This window comes from Propithecus coquereli, unplaced genomic scaffold (genome assembly GCF_000956105.1).
Source record: "Propithecus coquereli isolate 6110/MARCELLA unplaced genomic scaffold, Pcoq_1.0 Scaffold252, whole genome shotgun sequence".
Classification (NCBI taxonomy): domain Eukaryota; kingdom Metazoa; phylum Chordata; class Mammalia; order Primates; family Indriidae; genus Propithecus; species Propithecus coquereli.
Window position 1 is genome coordinate 4223394 of NW_012148086.1, and position 16738 is coordinate 4240131.

The following is a 16738-nucleotide window of genomic DNA, read 5'->3' on the forward strand; positions in this document are numbered from 1 at the left end:
GAAGGGTGCGGGAAGGTGGCACTGAGCCCCAACCCGGGAGTGGGCTTAGCAGGGACTGCTGTCACTTCCCTCCCTTTGCCCAAGAGTGTGGTGTCCCCCAGACAGGTGGAGGTGCCCACCTTATGTTTGGATGCCTAGTGAGAAGGAAGTCTGGGGGGTTCTTGCTCTATGTCCTCAGGCAAGCTTTTGAGCCAGGCCTGTAGACCCCGCCCATGGCCCAGGGGCTTACTGGTTAGCTTCATCACTTTGCTTGTTAGTCATCGAGGTGGCTCAAAATCTCTGGGAGAACTCAGGTGCCAAACAGAATCTGCAGATGAACCATCAACAAAATGTCTTTGCCGCCTCTCTCTTCCCACCTTCTCCATTCCGCAAACACACCAGCTTGGTCCAGCCATTGAGCCTTGGTATGGCGGCCTCTTCTGCCAACACCTGTCCCCTTATCCTCTCAAGGCCAGCCTCTCTCTGTCATTCAGACGTCAGCTTAGACATCAGAAAGGCCTTCCATGGCCTCCTCTCTGAAGTTGCCACCCCGACACTCTCTGGCAGATCACTTTGTTTTCAGTCTACACATAGCAAACGTCTCTACTTGATGCTTTATGCTTTCTCATTTTCTTATGGTCTGTCTTGAGTGTCAGCTGCAGAGGCAGCGTCCTTGGCCATCTCATTCCCTGATGAGACTTGGTGCCTGAGCAGAGCCAGGCACACAATCACTGCACAAAGAAGGCTGGTAGCCGCCCTTGAGCACAGCACAGTGGTTAAAGGCACTAGCTATGAAGTCAGGCAGATCCAGATGCCAATGCCAGACTAGCTGTGTGACCTGCGGCCAGGCGGAGTCTGTCTGTGTCTCAGTTTCCATGTCTGTAAAAGGGAGGTAATGATAGTGTGGTCATGAGGTTTAGATGAAGTGGTGGATGTTGGACCTTTAGAATGGTTTCTGGCATGTGGCGAGTGCATTGTAAATTGTAGCTATGGCCTTTATCACCACCACCACCACCACCGTCCTCATCACCACCATCATCATCATCGCCATCATTGTCATCATCACCATTACCATTATCACCCCCACCATCACCACTGCCACCCATATGCCTGCCACAGTGTTCTGTATGGGCTGCCATGTCAAGGGCCAGACAATTGGGAATGAACGGACTAGGGTCTTCCTGCTCTGGGACACACAGCCTGCTCTCTTGGGCAGATGGCTGGGCCTGGGACAGGAGGTGCAGTGACATTGTCCCACATGACAGCAGCCCCTGGAGGTGAGGGGGATAGGGCAGGCATGGCTTTCTTTGGGAGAATGAGCCCCATGTGCAGCACTTTTGGCTCTGCAGATGTGATGCTTGTTGCCATGGTGACTGTCCTAACAATAACCTCCCAGAACTGATATTCCCCATACCCGCCCCAGCTGCCACCTGGGAGGGAGAGCCCTCCTCGCTTACGAAAGAGAGCTAGAAAGGACAAGGTAGGAGGTGGAGATGGCATGGGGGCGGGGGTGGAAGATGGCCCTTCCTGAAGGTTGGAGGTGAGAAGATGGGGGAGTCTGGGCCTTTTCGACCAGAGCCAAAGCCAGATGAGCAGGCTTCTGGGGCCTGGGACCAGAAAGTCATGACTGGAAGCCTTTCTCCCTTCTAACCTGTTCCCCCTGCCAGGGAGGAGCACCCTGGGTCTGGAGCGGGCGGGGGCCGTTCTGTGAGTGGGCTGCAGGCCACTGTCTGGGCCCAGCCCTTCCCCACTGTCTGGTGCCCACTCACCTGCTCTTCTTGACCTCTCATCGCAGCTCCACGTCACGTTGCTAGTGCTTCAGCCCAGAGGAGTAGAGTGGGGGGAGGTACAGGACACAGTGGGCCTCAAATTGCACCATTTAGTGACCCCAAATTCTTGTGTATCCCTTGTCTTAGACAGCCTCCCCATCTTTCAAAATGTGGCCTCACAAAAGACAGCCCAGAGCGCTGCCGTGTTCCTGCCTGGGGCTACAGGAAGTTGTGCGAGCGTGTGTGTGTTTTACGAATGTGTTTGTGTGTATATGTGTGTATGTGTGTGTTTGCATGTGTGTGTTTGAGTGTGTGAAAAGGCAAGGATTCTTTGTGGGGCTGTGGGGTGTGAGTCCCAGCCATTTCTTGGCAGTGTGACTGGCGGCAAGTTACCTTACCTCTCTGTCTCTCTGTTGTCCCATCTAGTTAAGCGGGGATAATGATAGTACATGCCTCGAGGATTGTTTGAGAATTACGTGAGATAATACATGCAAAGGGTACGTAAGCACAATCAATGTCAGCTGTCATTAGGATGCCAACATCACTTTATCAGCTCTTGGACGTGCTAGTAGGAGTGTGTGTGACTTCACAGTAGTTTAGAAAGAGCCTGACTTACAGAGGGGTGCAATTTTGTTTGGTCTGTTTTGCTGATTATGTTCTATTGTCTGGTCCTACCTCTTCTTTCTGAGCTCAGAAAGGGAAGGTTGCAGGTGCTCCCAGCAGGTGCCGGGAGAAGCTCCTGTAGTGTTAAACATAACCCCAAGAACAAACCTCAGACTGCATCTTCTAGTCCTGCTCCAGGACCACCCCAGTCTGTCTGTTAGGATGGCCCAGGGCTCTCCGTGTCCAACCCCAGCACTGAGGCATGGACGCGGTCTCCCTTTCTGCTTAGGTCCTGCTGACGTCAAGGCCATGTTCCCTCTGCCTCCTCGGCAGGAGACTTCCCTGTGTGACCCAGCACTTGCCTTTAGCCTGAGTTTCTCATCCTCTAGCCGTCTCCTGGGTGCAAACGAGTCTGCAAATCACCCAGAACAAGGACTTGTTGCCATGGGGCTGATGAATCGCCCAAATGCCTGTGCAAGCGCATCCTGGCCTGGGAGGGCCCTGGTGGCCCCCACTCCAGAATCCCTTCATTCTCGCCTTTATCCAGGCAACGTTTATTGTGGCTTCTGGAGCTAGCCCTGGGCTGGCCTTGGGGTGAGAGTGATGAGCAGGACAGGCCTAGAATCTGTCCTTGGGGAGCAGTAAGCAGGTCATACCAGGGCAGCAGCATGACCCAAATCCACAGCTGGCTGCTGGAAACTCCCTCCTCAGAGCCTGCCCAGGATGGACCCCATCCGAGGAATGTGGGGGTGCTAGAGCCGGGTAGGTCTGAGGTCCTGGTTCTGGACGGCAGCCCAGGTACCAACCCTCAGGGAAAGCTCTTTTATGGGAAACCGGGTCGGCCCTGCCTCCCTGCTCTCTCCTCCTTGGCCTTCTGGGCCACTTTCAAGAGACACTTGGAGTGGGTAGACCCTCTTCCTCTAGGCCAGAGCAAGGGGACGGGAGGTGGACCAGGCCTGGGGAGGGGAAAATATGTCCCCCTACCTGGGCAGGGTGGCTATGAGCTCTCAGGACCCCAGAGCAGCTGATAGAGCAGCCCCCTTTCCCAGGCTGAAGGCCCACAAGCCTGGACTCCAAATGTTGCTTCCTGCGACCTCCATTTCAGACACCCAGTGACCAGTCTTCGGAGGACACGGGGAGGGAGCAGCTCCACTTGCTCACTCATCCTAGTGTCCCAGTGTGTACCCCATGCCTCCTGGGCAGCTCTGCCAAGCCAGGTGGACTGGACTGTGCCCTGTGTAGGGTGATGGAGACTGGACAGGAGGGATCTGGGGGTGTGAGACGTGGGTCTTGTGGAGAGTGGCATAGGAGCCCCAGCCTGCCACGTGGGCCCCAGTCCCGTCCTGCTGTCAGGGTGAGGTGGGCCTTCAGGGGAGAGAGGAGGCTGGGTTCATTGTTAGTCCTCTGTGTGTGTGCCAGCAGCGGGCATCAGTGAAGAGCTGGCTCAGGTGGCCTGCATGTGCAGGGCGCGAGTGGGTGCAGGGGCGGGTTCTGGGTGCGGGTACAGGGCGCGGGTGCGAGTGTGTGCAGGGTGCGGGAGGGTGCGGGCGTGGGCGCGTGTGCAGGTGCAGGTGCAGGTGCGGACGCGTTGAGGGTGCCGGGCACGGATGTGGGTGCGGGTGTGTGCCCACGGCGCGGGTGCGGGCGCCGGAGTGGCGTGTGCAGGGTGCGGATGAGGCGCGTGCAGGGGGCGGCGGGCGGGGCGGGCGCGGCGGCGGTGACAGCGGCGCCCGCGCCTCCCCGCGCGTAGGTGTGCGGCGCGCTCCTGGCGGGGACGGAGCGAGCAGATCTCGCGTGCGCTCGCCGCCCGGCGCAGCCCAGCCCGGCCCCCGCCCGGCGCCGCGAGCCGAGGTGTCTCCCGCGCCCGCGCCCGTGTCGCCGCCGTGCCCGCGAGCGGGAGCCGAAGTCGCCGCCGCCCGAGAGCAGCCGAGCGCACGCCGAGCCCGTCCGCCGCCGCCATGGCCACCACGGTGACCTGCACCCGCTTCACCGACGAGTACCAGCTCTACGAGGATATTGGCAAGTAAGAGCCGCGGCGCGCGCGGGCTGGGCCGGGGACCCGGGAGGGCCGGGACCTCAAGGAGCCGGGACCCTCCGCGCCGCCGGCTCTGGGCGCACTGCGGCCCCGCGCGCCGCCGGCTCCTCCGGGCTCCGGGCCGAGCGCACGGCCCGCGCGGCCCGGACCCCCGAGCCCCAGCCCCGGGCCTGGCCGCCGGACCTCAGCGCGCGCAGCCCTGCCCAGCCCTGCCCAGCGCTGCTGCCCGGCCGGGCCAGGGACTCCGGGCTCGCGACTCGGCGTGGCGGGGGCGGCAGCAGGTGTCCCCAGAGCGCCCGGCAGACGTGACGCATTTGGCGGCGGGGAGGTCAGAGAGGAGGGGCTCGCGGGGGCGGCCGCGGGGTCTGGAGCACCGGGAGGGGTCGGCCGCGGCCCCAGAGGGTCGTCCCCGGCGTGGGCGCGCTGTCCCCACCCCCATCCGAGCGGCGGCGGCGGGGGTGCCGGGACCTGCTCCGCGCCTGCTCCTGCGCGTGGCCCCATCGGCGCGGGGGTGCCGGCGTGGGAGCAGCCTCCGCCGTGGGTCCCCCGGGGAATCTGGGTTCTGGAGGATTTTCCCTCAGATCCTTCTGGAAACAGGAACTGGGGGGCGAAGGAGAGCGAGGTCAGGGAGCCGGGATCAGGTCATCGGGATGGGGATGAGGGGATGAGATGAGAAGCCTGACTGGGCTTCTGATTTCGGGGTCAGAGAGGTAGGCGGGTGCTGGGTTTTGAAGAAGGTTATTTGTGTGGGGGGGCCCTACAGGGGAGGGCTTGGAAGGCTTGTTTCTAGTAAGGCCTCGCGGGGAACAGGTGCTGTGGCTCCTGGCCTCTGCTCGGCAGCGTGAGCGCTGTGGGGCGAAGCCGGGCTTGGGGGTCCCGGATCCGCTTCGCTCCTGGAGTGAGAGACCAGGAAGCCCCTCAGGGGCCTTCTTTCTGGTCCGGGGTCTCCGCTCCGCGAATCAACCTGGCGGCACCTGGCATCCGTTGGGGCTGCTTCAGAACTCCTGAATCTCCAGCCCGGCTGGGCCGGAGCCCCATCCTCCCCCTCCTGCTGGCTCCTCCTGATTCTCCCCATCCTCCCCCACCCTCCTCCAGCCCTCCTGCGAGGTGGGGGCGCTGGCGAGATTTCCTCTTACACATCCCGCAGCAGATCCTTTTTTTCCTTTACTAAATAAGTGTCTGGTGAAACCTTGTGGTGGGCGAGGGACGCTGATCATTGATAATTGTGGAGTGCCGAGCTGGAGGAGTGTGGGGGTGTGTTCGTCCCCACTTATCCCTGCACATGGGGAGGATCTGGGTGTGGGGGAGGGAGCCGAGTGGAGTGGACGGAGCCCATGCTGGGTGGCTCAGGGTAGGGGGACAGGGCTGGCCCAGGGGACCCTTTGGTGGGGGCTGGGTGGACCTGCAGAGCCCCCCCAGGGCAGATACCTCTAGGGAGGGGCCGGGCCCCACACCCCTTCACAGGGACTGTGTGTACCTCCTTGTGGGCTCTGGGGACACAGGCCTTGAAGACACTTCCAGGGGCTAGCTGGGGCTGTGAGGAAGGGGGTGAAGGGCTGGGGGTCCTCAGATAGTGGTGAGGTGTCCTCCTATGTGGACAGGAGGCCCAGGGCTGTGCCCCAGCAGGGGTGCCTGGCTCCCCAGTCCTCAGACCCTCAGATACACAGGTCTGTCCTGTTGTCCTCCGAAAGTGTGTCCTGGCTGCCTTAGGGGCAGGTGGGCAGCAGGTGATGCACCTGGTTCTCCAAAGAAGAGGTCGGCAGTGGGAAGCCACCCCTTCCTAGGGGGCCTTCTTGTCATCTCTGCTCATGCCCAGGAACACATGGGCCCTTATGCCTGGAGGCCCTGGTCTCCAAAGAAGCCTCTTTCAAGACCATCGCACACACCCCTAGTTTCCTCACGTGCAGCGAACTCTGGCGGTTCCCTGCTTCGCTTTGGTGTGAGCCCGGCTGTGTGCAGCAGCAGGGTCAGGATGGCCCCCAGCCCCAGCAGCCTCCAGCTCCAGCAGTGACTGGTTCTCTCAGCTGTTGCCACCCACACTGGGGAATGGAGGTCTTTGGGGCTGCCTTCGGGGAGGCTGAGAGGGTGGCAGCCACAGCAGAGACCAGGTGAGGCTGAGACTGCTGGGCTCCTGCCCCCGAAGCAAGAGGATGAGTTGCCACCAGAAGGGAGCAAGTGTGGCCTTCCGGTGAAGGCACCAAGATCCCTGTATGTGTGCAGTGAGCAGTGAAGCCTGGTGTCGAGGGGAGCGCTGTGACCTGGGACATGAGGGGTAGCATCCTGGCCAGGAGCAGTCCGCTCAGCCCAGCATACCTTTGTGGATACCTGCTAGACACCAGGCTCTGGAGGCTGCTAAGGGCCTGTCACTGCCCTGCTGGGTGGCCCTGGAGTAGGGACAGGACTGAGTGCCCCAGAGTGCAGCTGTGCTGTGGATGGGACAGCTGAGAGGGTGGGGCAGGGCACCCAAGGGAGATGTCTGAGGCCAGGGCTGAGAGCTGTGGGAATTCAGCCAATTCGTAGGGCTGGGGGTCTCTCGGGGTGGCCATGTTGGCTGGTTGTTGACAGTGCCTGCCCGGGGCACAGTTGGTGTTGCTTCCAGGCCCCAGGTGGACACGTCCAAGTTTATTTAAAGCTGCAGCCCCTGGTACCCAGTCAGGTGACGCTGAGCTCCCTGCCCAAAGGAAGGGCAGGCGTACAGCTGCTCATGTGTGTCTCGGCCACGGGCCATTCCCCTCCCCTGCCCCATCCCTTTTCTGCTGTCCCTGCTCCCGGATCTTCCCCAGGAGCCTGGGCAGCGGGGTCAGCTGGCAAAGAGGAACCACTTTCTGGGGCCTGCCCAGCCCAGCTCCATGGGGTGTGCCTTTCCTTGCCCAGCCTGGCGGCCCATGTCCTGGGATGCAGAGCCACCTCGAGCCTGGGGGCCTGGGAGCAGGTACAGAGCACAGCAGGGATGCCCCCAGCCTGGCATGGACCAGCCAGCTGTGCAGTTTGAATTATTTTGTATTGGATCGGTTTTAAAAATCCAGAAAAATACCAGGAGTTATAAAACGAATACCAGTGTCTTCTCTACCCAGAATTAAAAACTGTTAATCTTTTGTCGTTTTGGCTTCAAGTCCTTTTTTTAACTTGTAAGAAGTAAAGCATTGCAAATAAATAACCCATTTTCCTTTACTGCATTTGCATTTTTCCTCCCAGGCTCTTTTTGGCACATTTACACGCACACATAAGTATCCATAACTAATATATAGGATTTCTTTGTGTTTTCTGTTAAACTTATGTAAAAAACCTGGCACTTGTATTTTTCGCTCAACATAGCCTTGTTGACTTGATCGCGGGCTGCTGCGCAGCGCTCTGTAGTACGAACACCACGTCTACCTGCTCTGCTCCTGCTGCAAATCTAGGTTGTCTCCAGTGTCCGCTCTCCTCCGCACACTGAGCCCGCGCCATGTCCGCGTCCGCTGGCGCAGGTGTGAGGCTTTCTCTAGGGTGTATCCCTGGCAGTGGGGCTGCCCATGAGGGTCTGTGTGCCTTGTCTCAGCAGGTGCCACTACACTCCCTGCCGTGCTCAGTCCCCCCAGCAGGGACGGGGCCCCCGCCCCTAGTGCTGCTGTCCCTCGGCACTGGCAGGTTGTAAATGTTGACAGTTTGTTGGGTGGGAAGAGGTCTCACATTTCGTACTCAGGTTTGTGAATCTTCTACTTTTTGGGAGTTGTCATCGCCTTTAGAATATGGACTATCTCTCTGGAAGAAAGCAGCTCCTGTGAGGTTTTGGATATAGTTTCAGGGGTTCATGGACTCCTCCTTTCCTGGGGGAGATGGCACTTGGGCTCATGGTCTACATTGTAACTACATCTACGTACATTACTTTAAACATTTGATTTTATTTGACTGAAGTTGTCCCGGAAGGCTCTTCTCCTCAGCCCCGTTTTACAGACAAAGAACCAAATTCAGGGAAGGTCCTGCAACTTACCCAAGCCCAGGCAGCAAGGGTGGCCCCTGAGCTCCAGTCCAGGGCATCTCCCACCCCTCCCAGCTTGCCCCGAACCTCACATAGGCCCAGAACCAACTTTGATACGTCCTTGACTCCATCCAGTGGGACCCCAGTGGGCAGAGAGCAGGCTGTGTCCGGGGGCGTCTGTGACCTGGCCACTGGTGGAGGCATCACTGTTAACTGGTGAATGCCTTCTGCCGAGAGGCTTACACCGAACCAGTGAATGGCCTACTAGGTAGTTAATAGATAAACTTGGGAAGTTCAGAGCAAATCAATTTTTGAGTCTCCAAGCTCTGAAGCTGGTTGCCAGGGAAGAGAGGAATTGGTGGAGGAGCCATCATTGTGTTTGTTTTCTCCCTCCCTGGAGCCACCAGGCACTTCCTGCCTCAGGGCCTTGGCCAAGCCAGCCCTCTCCCTCCTCGCAGCCCCCCTCTCCACCAGCTCACTCTCTCGGCTGCTCAGCAGGCTGTCCCAGAGCCCAGCCCTGGTTCCCCATCTCCTCGCCAGCACTTCTGTCTTTCCCTCGCAGTCTGCCCCATCTGACACTCTGGGCAGCTTACCCACATGGAAGCAGGGGTCTGGTCCCCTATCCACGGCTCTGTCCCCAGCACCTGGCCTGAGGTGTGTGCTCCTACACCTGTGGGGAAGGGGTCGATCAGGTGGACCTCTGCCTGCTGGCCTGGCTCCAAGGAGGCCAGCTCGAGTCCTCCTGGTCTTGATTCCTTAATGTAGGGTAGTTTAAAAAGTCGCACATGCTGAGGTTGCTGGCAAGATGTGCATTAAGGTGATGCTAGTTTAGTTACTATTTAATGGTATTTTTATACCATAACCTACTTTGCTGAGAGCTAAGAATATATCTGCATGCCTGCTACCCAGACTCTTTCTTTTCTGGTAACAGTTGCTAGCGCTTAAATGGTGCTTATTATATTAACATGCTCAATCTGTGAAATAGGTACTGTGATCATTGCAAGTTTACAGAAGAGGTAACTGAGGCACGGAGAAGCCCCCATCCCCTAGTAAAAGTCACACAGGGTCAGGGTCTGAATTCATGTTCTGCTCTTCTCAGAAGCTCATGACCCTACTCTATTCTGTACTTTAAAAATGCTATTATTACTCCACCAGCTGACTCATGGCCAGCTTGTGGTCTACTCTGACCTGAGGATTTTGGGCACCTGTCCTTAGCCGGCTGCTTGCCATGCAGTCTTGTGCTTTTCCAAACCAAGGGCACTACCCCTCGACTACCCCTTAGTTCCCCTTTGTTGAGAATGTCATTTCCGTTTCTCATCACAGACAGCCAACACTCTGACCCCATTTGAGACAAGCAAGACTTGAAATTTTTATTAAACAAATTAACAAGGCAGTATGGTCTTGTTGCAAAAAAAAAAACCAAGTAATACAGAAGTATGTGCAGTGAAATATGAGTTGTTTTAACTTCCCAGAAGTACCTGGACTCTTTATTTTAATGTCAGTGCGAGGATATGTGTGTGTGTGTGAACATATGTGCACGTCTACATACGTATCGGATATGTATGATTTCAAAATACAGATCGGATCACCATATATGTGATTCTGCAATTTGTTTGCTTAACACTTTCATGACTACCCACATGTCAGTCTTTTCTTACAGCTAAGTGCCTGCCAGTTCTTAGCAGAGAGATGTGTGCATACATGTTGGCCACATTTTTTAAACCAAAAATTAGGACCCATCCTTTGACAAGCGTGACGGGAAATGATAGGACCCTATATCTGAAATCAGGGCCTGGAAAGTCATTAGGGCGCGTTGGTTGTGAACGAAGGCTGTGTTTGCAGCATGGCCAGTTGCAGGGTCTGGACCCATGGGAGTGGGCGCAGGTAGACTCCACAGAGCTCAAGGCCCGCAGGACTAAGGAGGTCCCTCCCAGGTCTCACTTGAAAGAACTAAAGGACATATTCTTGTCTTTTTTTTTTTTTTTCTTTCTGGGACTCCCCAAGAACAGAGGAGAGAGAGATATAATGTCTGGGTTTTCTTTCTTATACTTAAAAAAAAATTCTGGCAAGGATGGTTCCCTCATTTTTGCTTAATTGGCCTTTGAAGTCTGTACTGAGCCACCCTAGAATTTAACAAGTATTTAAAGGAAAAGACCAAGTGGAGATAAATGCACAATGTCTGTGACCCTGGGGAGATGGCTCTCGTGTCCCTGTGTTCCCTGATGCCACCTCCCTGGCCCAGGCAAGAGATGTGGCCTTTCTGGATATTTTAAATGTATTTTCAAAAAATGTAACTCCCTCTCTCTTTCGCCACAAAAATGGAATCTGATTTGATTATTTTTAAAGCATCTTTTACAGATGCAACTCACTTTGTTAGTGTAGAAATATAAAAATGCATTATGTATCTACTTGGTTTTTAAAAAATTATCATATTGGCATATTACACAGAAATGTATATTTTATTCATATAAAAATCTGAATTTATTTAAAATAAAAACATCCTTTTATGTTAGAGGTGGTGTTACTAGCTGCCGAACTTTTGGATGGCTTTTGTCTGCTGGGTTAGAGGGTCACTTGTTCAGGGCTTAGCTCCTGGTGGACATAGTTCTTTTTGTATTGACACAATGATCCTAAAATAACTAATGTTATGATTCTTCGTTAAGCCAGATACAAGCTCTTGTTGAATTCTAGAACAGATTGGCAATAGCGAGGCGAAGCTTTAAGAAAATTTCATGGAAGGAAGCATAAAACCACACTGTAGCACAGGGCGTAATTTGAGAACCACAGCCTGGTTTCCCCACTTTGCCAGCAGCAAGTGAAGACTGGAGGGAAGGAGTTGCTCTCAGCCTCACAGGGACATGCGAAAGGTGTTGTGCCTCCTGCCGTAGTGCTCTCAGGTGCCACACACATCCCTGCTAGTGCCCGTTTCCAGCAAGGAGCGGAGGAGCAGCCCCTGCCTCTGGCACCCAATGGTGCATTCCAGTGTTGAGAGCAATGCCTGGCACACAGTAGGTGCTCAGCAGTGGCTCAGTGACAGTCTGGGTCACTTAGTCCTTGCAGCTGTGACTGCTTCCCATAGCAGTGGCACACCCACCACATAAAAGATGAGGTCCTTGCTGGAGGGCTTGGGTGGTGCTGCAGGTGGGTCCCCGGGGTCTAATGATGCCCAGCCTGGGTGGCTGCCCATCTTGTCACCTGGTAAGATGCAGCCCCCGGGCTGTCAGCACTTATGTGCCTGCCGTGGAGCTTGATTCCAAGAGGTTTGCAACCTTTAGCCCATTTCTTTTTTTTTTTCTTTTTCTTTCTTCTTCTTCTTCTTTTTTTTTTTTTAGACAGAGTCTCGCTCTGATGTCTTGGGTAGAATGCAGTGGCATCATCGTAGCTCACAGCAACCTCAAACTCCTGGACTCAAGTGATCCTCTTGCCTCTGCCTCCTGAGTAGCTGGGACTACGTAGTTGGGACTACAGCCTCGTGCTACCAAGCCCAGCTAATTTTTCTGTTTTTTATAGAGACGGGGGGTTGGGGGGTGTGTCTTGCTCTTGCTCAGACTGGTCTCGAGCTCCTGAGCTCAAGCAATCCCCTACCTTGGCCTCCCAGAGTGCTAGGATTACAGGCGTGAGCCACTGCTCAGCCAAGCCCATTTCTTAATAAAGTTCTTCATGTTATTTTTGTTCTTGTATATTGAGGTGCAGCCTGATTCTCAGTCTGTGGGTTTGATCCAGGCCATCTGTTAGGGGCTTTCTGGGCAAAGAGCACAGGTAGGTGTAGTTAGGAGCAGGACCCCCTGAGTAAGATGACCAGGACGGTGGTTCTCAGGCCCAGCTGCACAGTGAAGGCCCCTGGGGAGTTCAGCCCTACCCCAGCTAATCAGACACTATAGGGGGATGGGGCATCAGTTATTTTGAAAAGCTCCCAGGTGACTCCGATGGGCAACTGCAGATGTAGACCCTGTAGGGGACTTTGCATCTGAGGCCAGACACTCGCCTAAGCCCACATCCCCTCTCACGTCTCTTGGTTCTTTCAAAGCCTCACCTAGGCATGCATTTAGAATTTACCTTTGCTTTCTGATGTTACCCTCGCCTCTATCCATGTTGTCTATAGCGGCACTCTCCAGAAGAAATAACATGTGGCCAAAAAAAAAAAAAAGAAATAACATGTGGCCACTAAGGTGAGCCACATATGTGATTTAGAATTTTCTAGTACTTAAAAAGAAAAGTAAAAAATGGAGAAAGGAACTTTAACAATATGTTTATTTAACTACATATCCAAAATATTATTTCAACATGTAATCAATACAAAACTTATTAAGCTATTTTGCATTCCTTTTTATATTAAATATTTATATTAAATATCTTTGAAACCTATTGTGCGCTTGACACTTATGGAGCATCTCAGTCTGGACCAGCCACATACCAGATGCTTATTATCTAGATGGTGACAGTGGCCACTGTATTGGACAATGCAGGGCCAGAGCTTCAAGGTCACCCTGGTTTTTTTTTTCTTTCTATTTTTCTGGTTTCTTTTAAGGATAATAGTTACGGTCTGACTGGTCTTAGTCTGTTCCTAATTTCTTTCGCTTTCCTGAAGACTTACTCATTTATTCAACAAGTCAGGTTGCACACTTAGCATTTGCCAGGCATTTTCTGGGTGCTTGGTAAACAGTAGTGAACAAAGCAGTCAAGGATGCCTGTCCGTGGAGAGCTTATAACTGGTGGGGAATGGCAAATAATAAGCATAAAACTAAACAAATTATATGACATTATAGGGTAGAAAGTGATTAATACCTCTAGGAGTAATTAAGAAATCTCAAGAGTGCCAGTTAGGAGGAAGGTTGCAGTTATGTAAAGGGTGGTCAGGCCAAGAAAAAAGAGAGAAGATTCTGATGGCCCAAATCAGGAATGACAGAGGGGACATTGCCACCAACGTTACAGAAATGAACAAGGAAATACTATGAACAATTATGTGCCCCCAAATTAGATAACCTGGATGAAATCGACAAACACTTAGAAAGACACATACTACTGAAACTGACTCAAGAAGAAATAGTAAATCTAACTAGACTTGTAACAACTAGAGATTGAATTAGTAATTTAAAAATTTCCGACAAGGAAATATAACTCAGATAACTTTCCTGGTAAATTCTACCAGACATTTAAAGGAGAATTAATAAAAACTCTCCCAAAAACAGAAAAGGAGGAAATTCTTTGTAATTCATTCTGTGAAGCCAATGATACCCTGATACCAAAACCAGACAAAGAAAACTACATAAAATAGTACATACTAGTATCCCTTATGAATATCTATGCAACACCCTCGATAAAATAATAACAAAACAAATCTAGCAACATATAAAAAGGATTATACATTATGAACAAGTACAACTTATCCCAAGGATGAAAGGTTGGTTTAACATACAAAAATCAATCATGTGATACACCAAGTTGTTAGAATAAACAAAGAAACTATATGATCATCTCAATAAATGAAGAAAAAGCATTTGACAAAAGCCAAATACTCTTTCATAATAAAAACACTCAACAAACTAGGAGTAGAAAGGAACTTCCTCAACTTAATAGACATTCATGAAGAGCTCAGAGCTAACACCATATTTAATGGTGAAAGACTCAAAGTGTTCTTCCTAAGATCATAAACAAGACAAAGATGTCTGCTCTCTCCATTTCTATTCAACATGGTACAGGAGGTTCTAGCCAGGGCAATTAGGCAAGAAAAAGAAATAAAAGGCACCAGATTAAAAAGGAATAGTTATAACTACCTCTCTCTTCAGAGGACATGATCTTGTATGTATATAGAAAATCCTAAGGAATCCACTAAACAGTTAAAACTATATCCATTGTATTTCATTATACTAGCAATGTTCAATATCAAAATAAACTTAGGGGAAAAATTCCATTTACAATAGCATATAAAAGAATAATAATAAATTTAACAAAAGAAGTGTAAGACTTGTACAATGAAAACTACATATCACTGTTGAGAAATTAAAGAAGACCTAAATTAATGGAAACACATCCCATGTTCATGGATTGGAAGACTTAATATTGTTAAGATAGCAATACATTCCGAACTGACCTACAGATTCAATGTAATACTCACAAAAATTCCAGCTGTCTTTTTTTGCAGAAATTGACAAGCTGGTGCTAAAATTCACATGGAAATACAAGGAACGTAGAAACCCAAGACAATCTTGGAAAAGAAGAGCAAAGTTGGGGGACTCACATGTCCTGATTTCAAAACTATCAATAACTACACAGCTACAGGAATCAAGACAATGTGATATTGGCAAAAGGATAAACACATAGAACAGTGGAATAGGATTGAAAGTCTAGGATAAATTCATACATCTAAAGTCAGTTGACTTTTGACAAGGATGCCAAGATGATTCAGAGGAGAAAGAATGACGGTCCATTCAACAAACGGACACCTGGTTATCCATGTGCAAAAGGATGGAGCTGGACCCTGCTTGACACCGTACACAAAAATTATCTAAATGACTCATAGACCTGTGTGTAGGAGCTAAAACCATAAAACTCTTAGAAGAAAATATTGGAGTAAATCTTTGTGATTTTGGGTTAGGCAATGGATTTTCAGATACAACACCAGAAGCATACTCAACAAAAGAAAAATAGTTTTAATGTTGGACTTTGTCAACATTAAAAACTTCTGTGCTTCAAAGGACACCATCAAGAAAGTGAAATAGAATAGCCCATAGAATGGGGGAAAATATTTATAAATCATATATCTGATAAGGAATTGGTATTTGGGATATCTTTAGAACTCTACTACTTAACAGTAAAAAGAAATAATATAATTTAAAAGTAGGCAAAGGGCTTGACTAGACATTTCTTCAAAGTAGATATACAAATGGCCAACAGCACATGAAAAGACGCTTAGCATCATTAGTCATTATGGGAATGCAAATCAAAACCACAATGAGATACCACTTCACTCCCACTAGGATGGCTGTTATCCGAAAGACGGATAATAACAAGCGTTGGTGAGGATGTGAAGTTGGAACTCTCATTCATTGCCAGTGAGAATGTCAAGTGGCACAGCCACTATGGAAAATACTTGGGCAGTTCCTCAAAATGTTCCATTCCTAGGTATATATCCAAGAGATATAAAAACATACGTCCACAGAAAAACTTGCTCATAGCAGCACTCTCCATAGTAGGCAAAAAGTAGAAACAACCCAAATGCCCATCAGCTGGTAAGTGGATAGAGACAATGTGTTGTATCCATACAATGGCATATTATTCAGGCATAAAAAGAAACGAAATGCTAATAAGCACTGACACATGCTACAACGTGGATGAACCTTAAACATCGTGCACGGGGAAAGAAGCCAGTCACAAAAGGCCACATCTAGTATGATTCCATTTATATGAAATGTCCAGAAAAGGCCAATCTGTAAGTCAGAAACAGGAGCCAAGGGTGTGGTGGAGGGAGGGGATAGGAAATGACTGCTAGTGGGTAGAAGTTTGTTTTCGAAGTGATGAAAACATTGTAAACTTAGATTGTGGTAATGGATGTACAACTCTGTGAACACACTTAAAACCACTGAATTATACACTCTAAATGGGTGAGTCGTTTGCTATATGAAATATATCTCAATGAAGATGTTAAATAAATAAAACCTACTTAGGAAAAAAACACTCTCACGTCTGGATCTCAATGTTCAAATTGCCGAGAGGTAAGCTTAGAAATTAAAATGACTGCCGACGTCCAGCTCGCGGCTGGTGGCCTCCCCTAATTGTCAGGACCAGGTAGCCGTGAGGCTTTGGCCGGGCCACCTGCTTTTAACCAGCCTCTGCTGCGAAGTGTCTTCACAAACGAAAAACAGTGAGAAGCAGTGTTGTCACTAGAACACCTGACTTGTGCCTGATGACAGTGTCTCTAAACTTAGCCAGTCCTCTGGGCCTTTGCCTGATGTGAGCTCAGGCCTGAGGCACTGGCGGGGGGTGGGGGTGGGGGATGTCAAGCTTCCGCTGGCCCAAGAAGGTCCAGGGAGCTGCGAGCCCCTCATAAGCAGGGCCTGGGGCGAGCTCTAACCCGGAGATCAGAGGACCCATGGCGCATTGGGTGACCCCCACCCCTGGCCCTCCCAGAGACCGGCACTGGGAGGGATGCTATTTGTATCACTTTGCTTTTGGGGCTGCATTTCTGAGGGTTCCACTGGGATTAGGGACCCAGTATGTGCTTTGGCTTCCAAACTCTGCCCCCATGGCTCTGCCCCACATGCTGGGCCTTGCCCCACATTCTGGGGCTCCATTTTGCTCCTTTCCTGAGTGGCCCTTGGGACTGTCCCAAGATTCCAGGCCCAGCCTTTGTAGTGAGGATGGGGCTGCAGCCGCCCGGTTACTCCAGTGTGAGGT

General features: G+C 51.5%; 1 protein-coding gene across 10 annotated transcripts in view; it reads left to right on the forward strand.

Annotated features, from left to right (window-relative positions):
• The first annotated feature begins 4105 nt into the window (after nucleotides 1-4105).
• CAMK2B (calcium/calmodulin-dependent protein kinase II beta) overlaps nucleotides 4106-16738 on the forward strand; it is a 101995-nt gene continuing 89362 nt past the window's right edge. For 3 of the 10 annotated variants that reach the window (XM_012646955.1, XM_012646958.1, XM_012646962.1), the window contains exon 1: nucleotides 4310-4374. In XM_012646955.1, the coding sequence (XP_012502409.1) occupies nucleotides 4310-4374 (65 nt within the window). Of the gene's footprint in view, nucleotides 4375-16738 lie in introns of all 10 variants that reach the window. The other 7 variants (XM_012646956.1, XM_012646959.1, XM_012646963.1 and 4 more) reach the window with 5 other exon arrangements.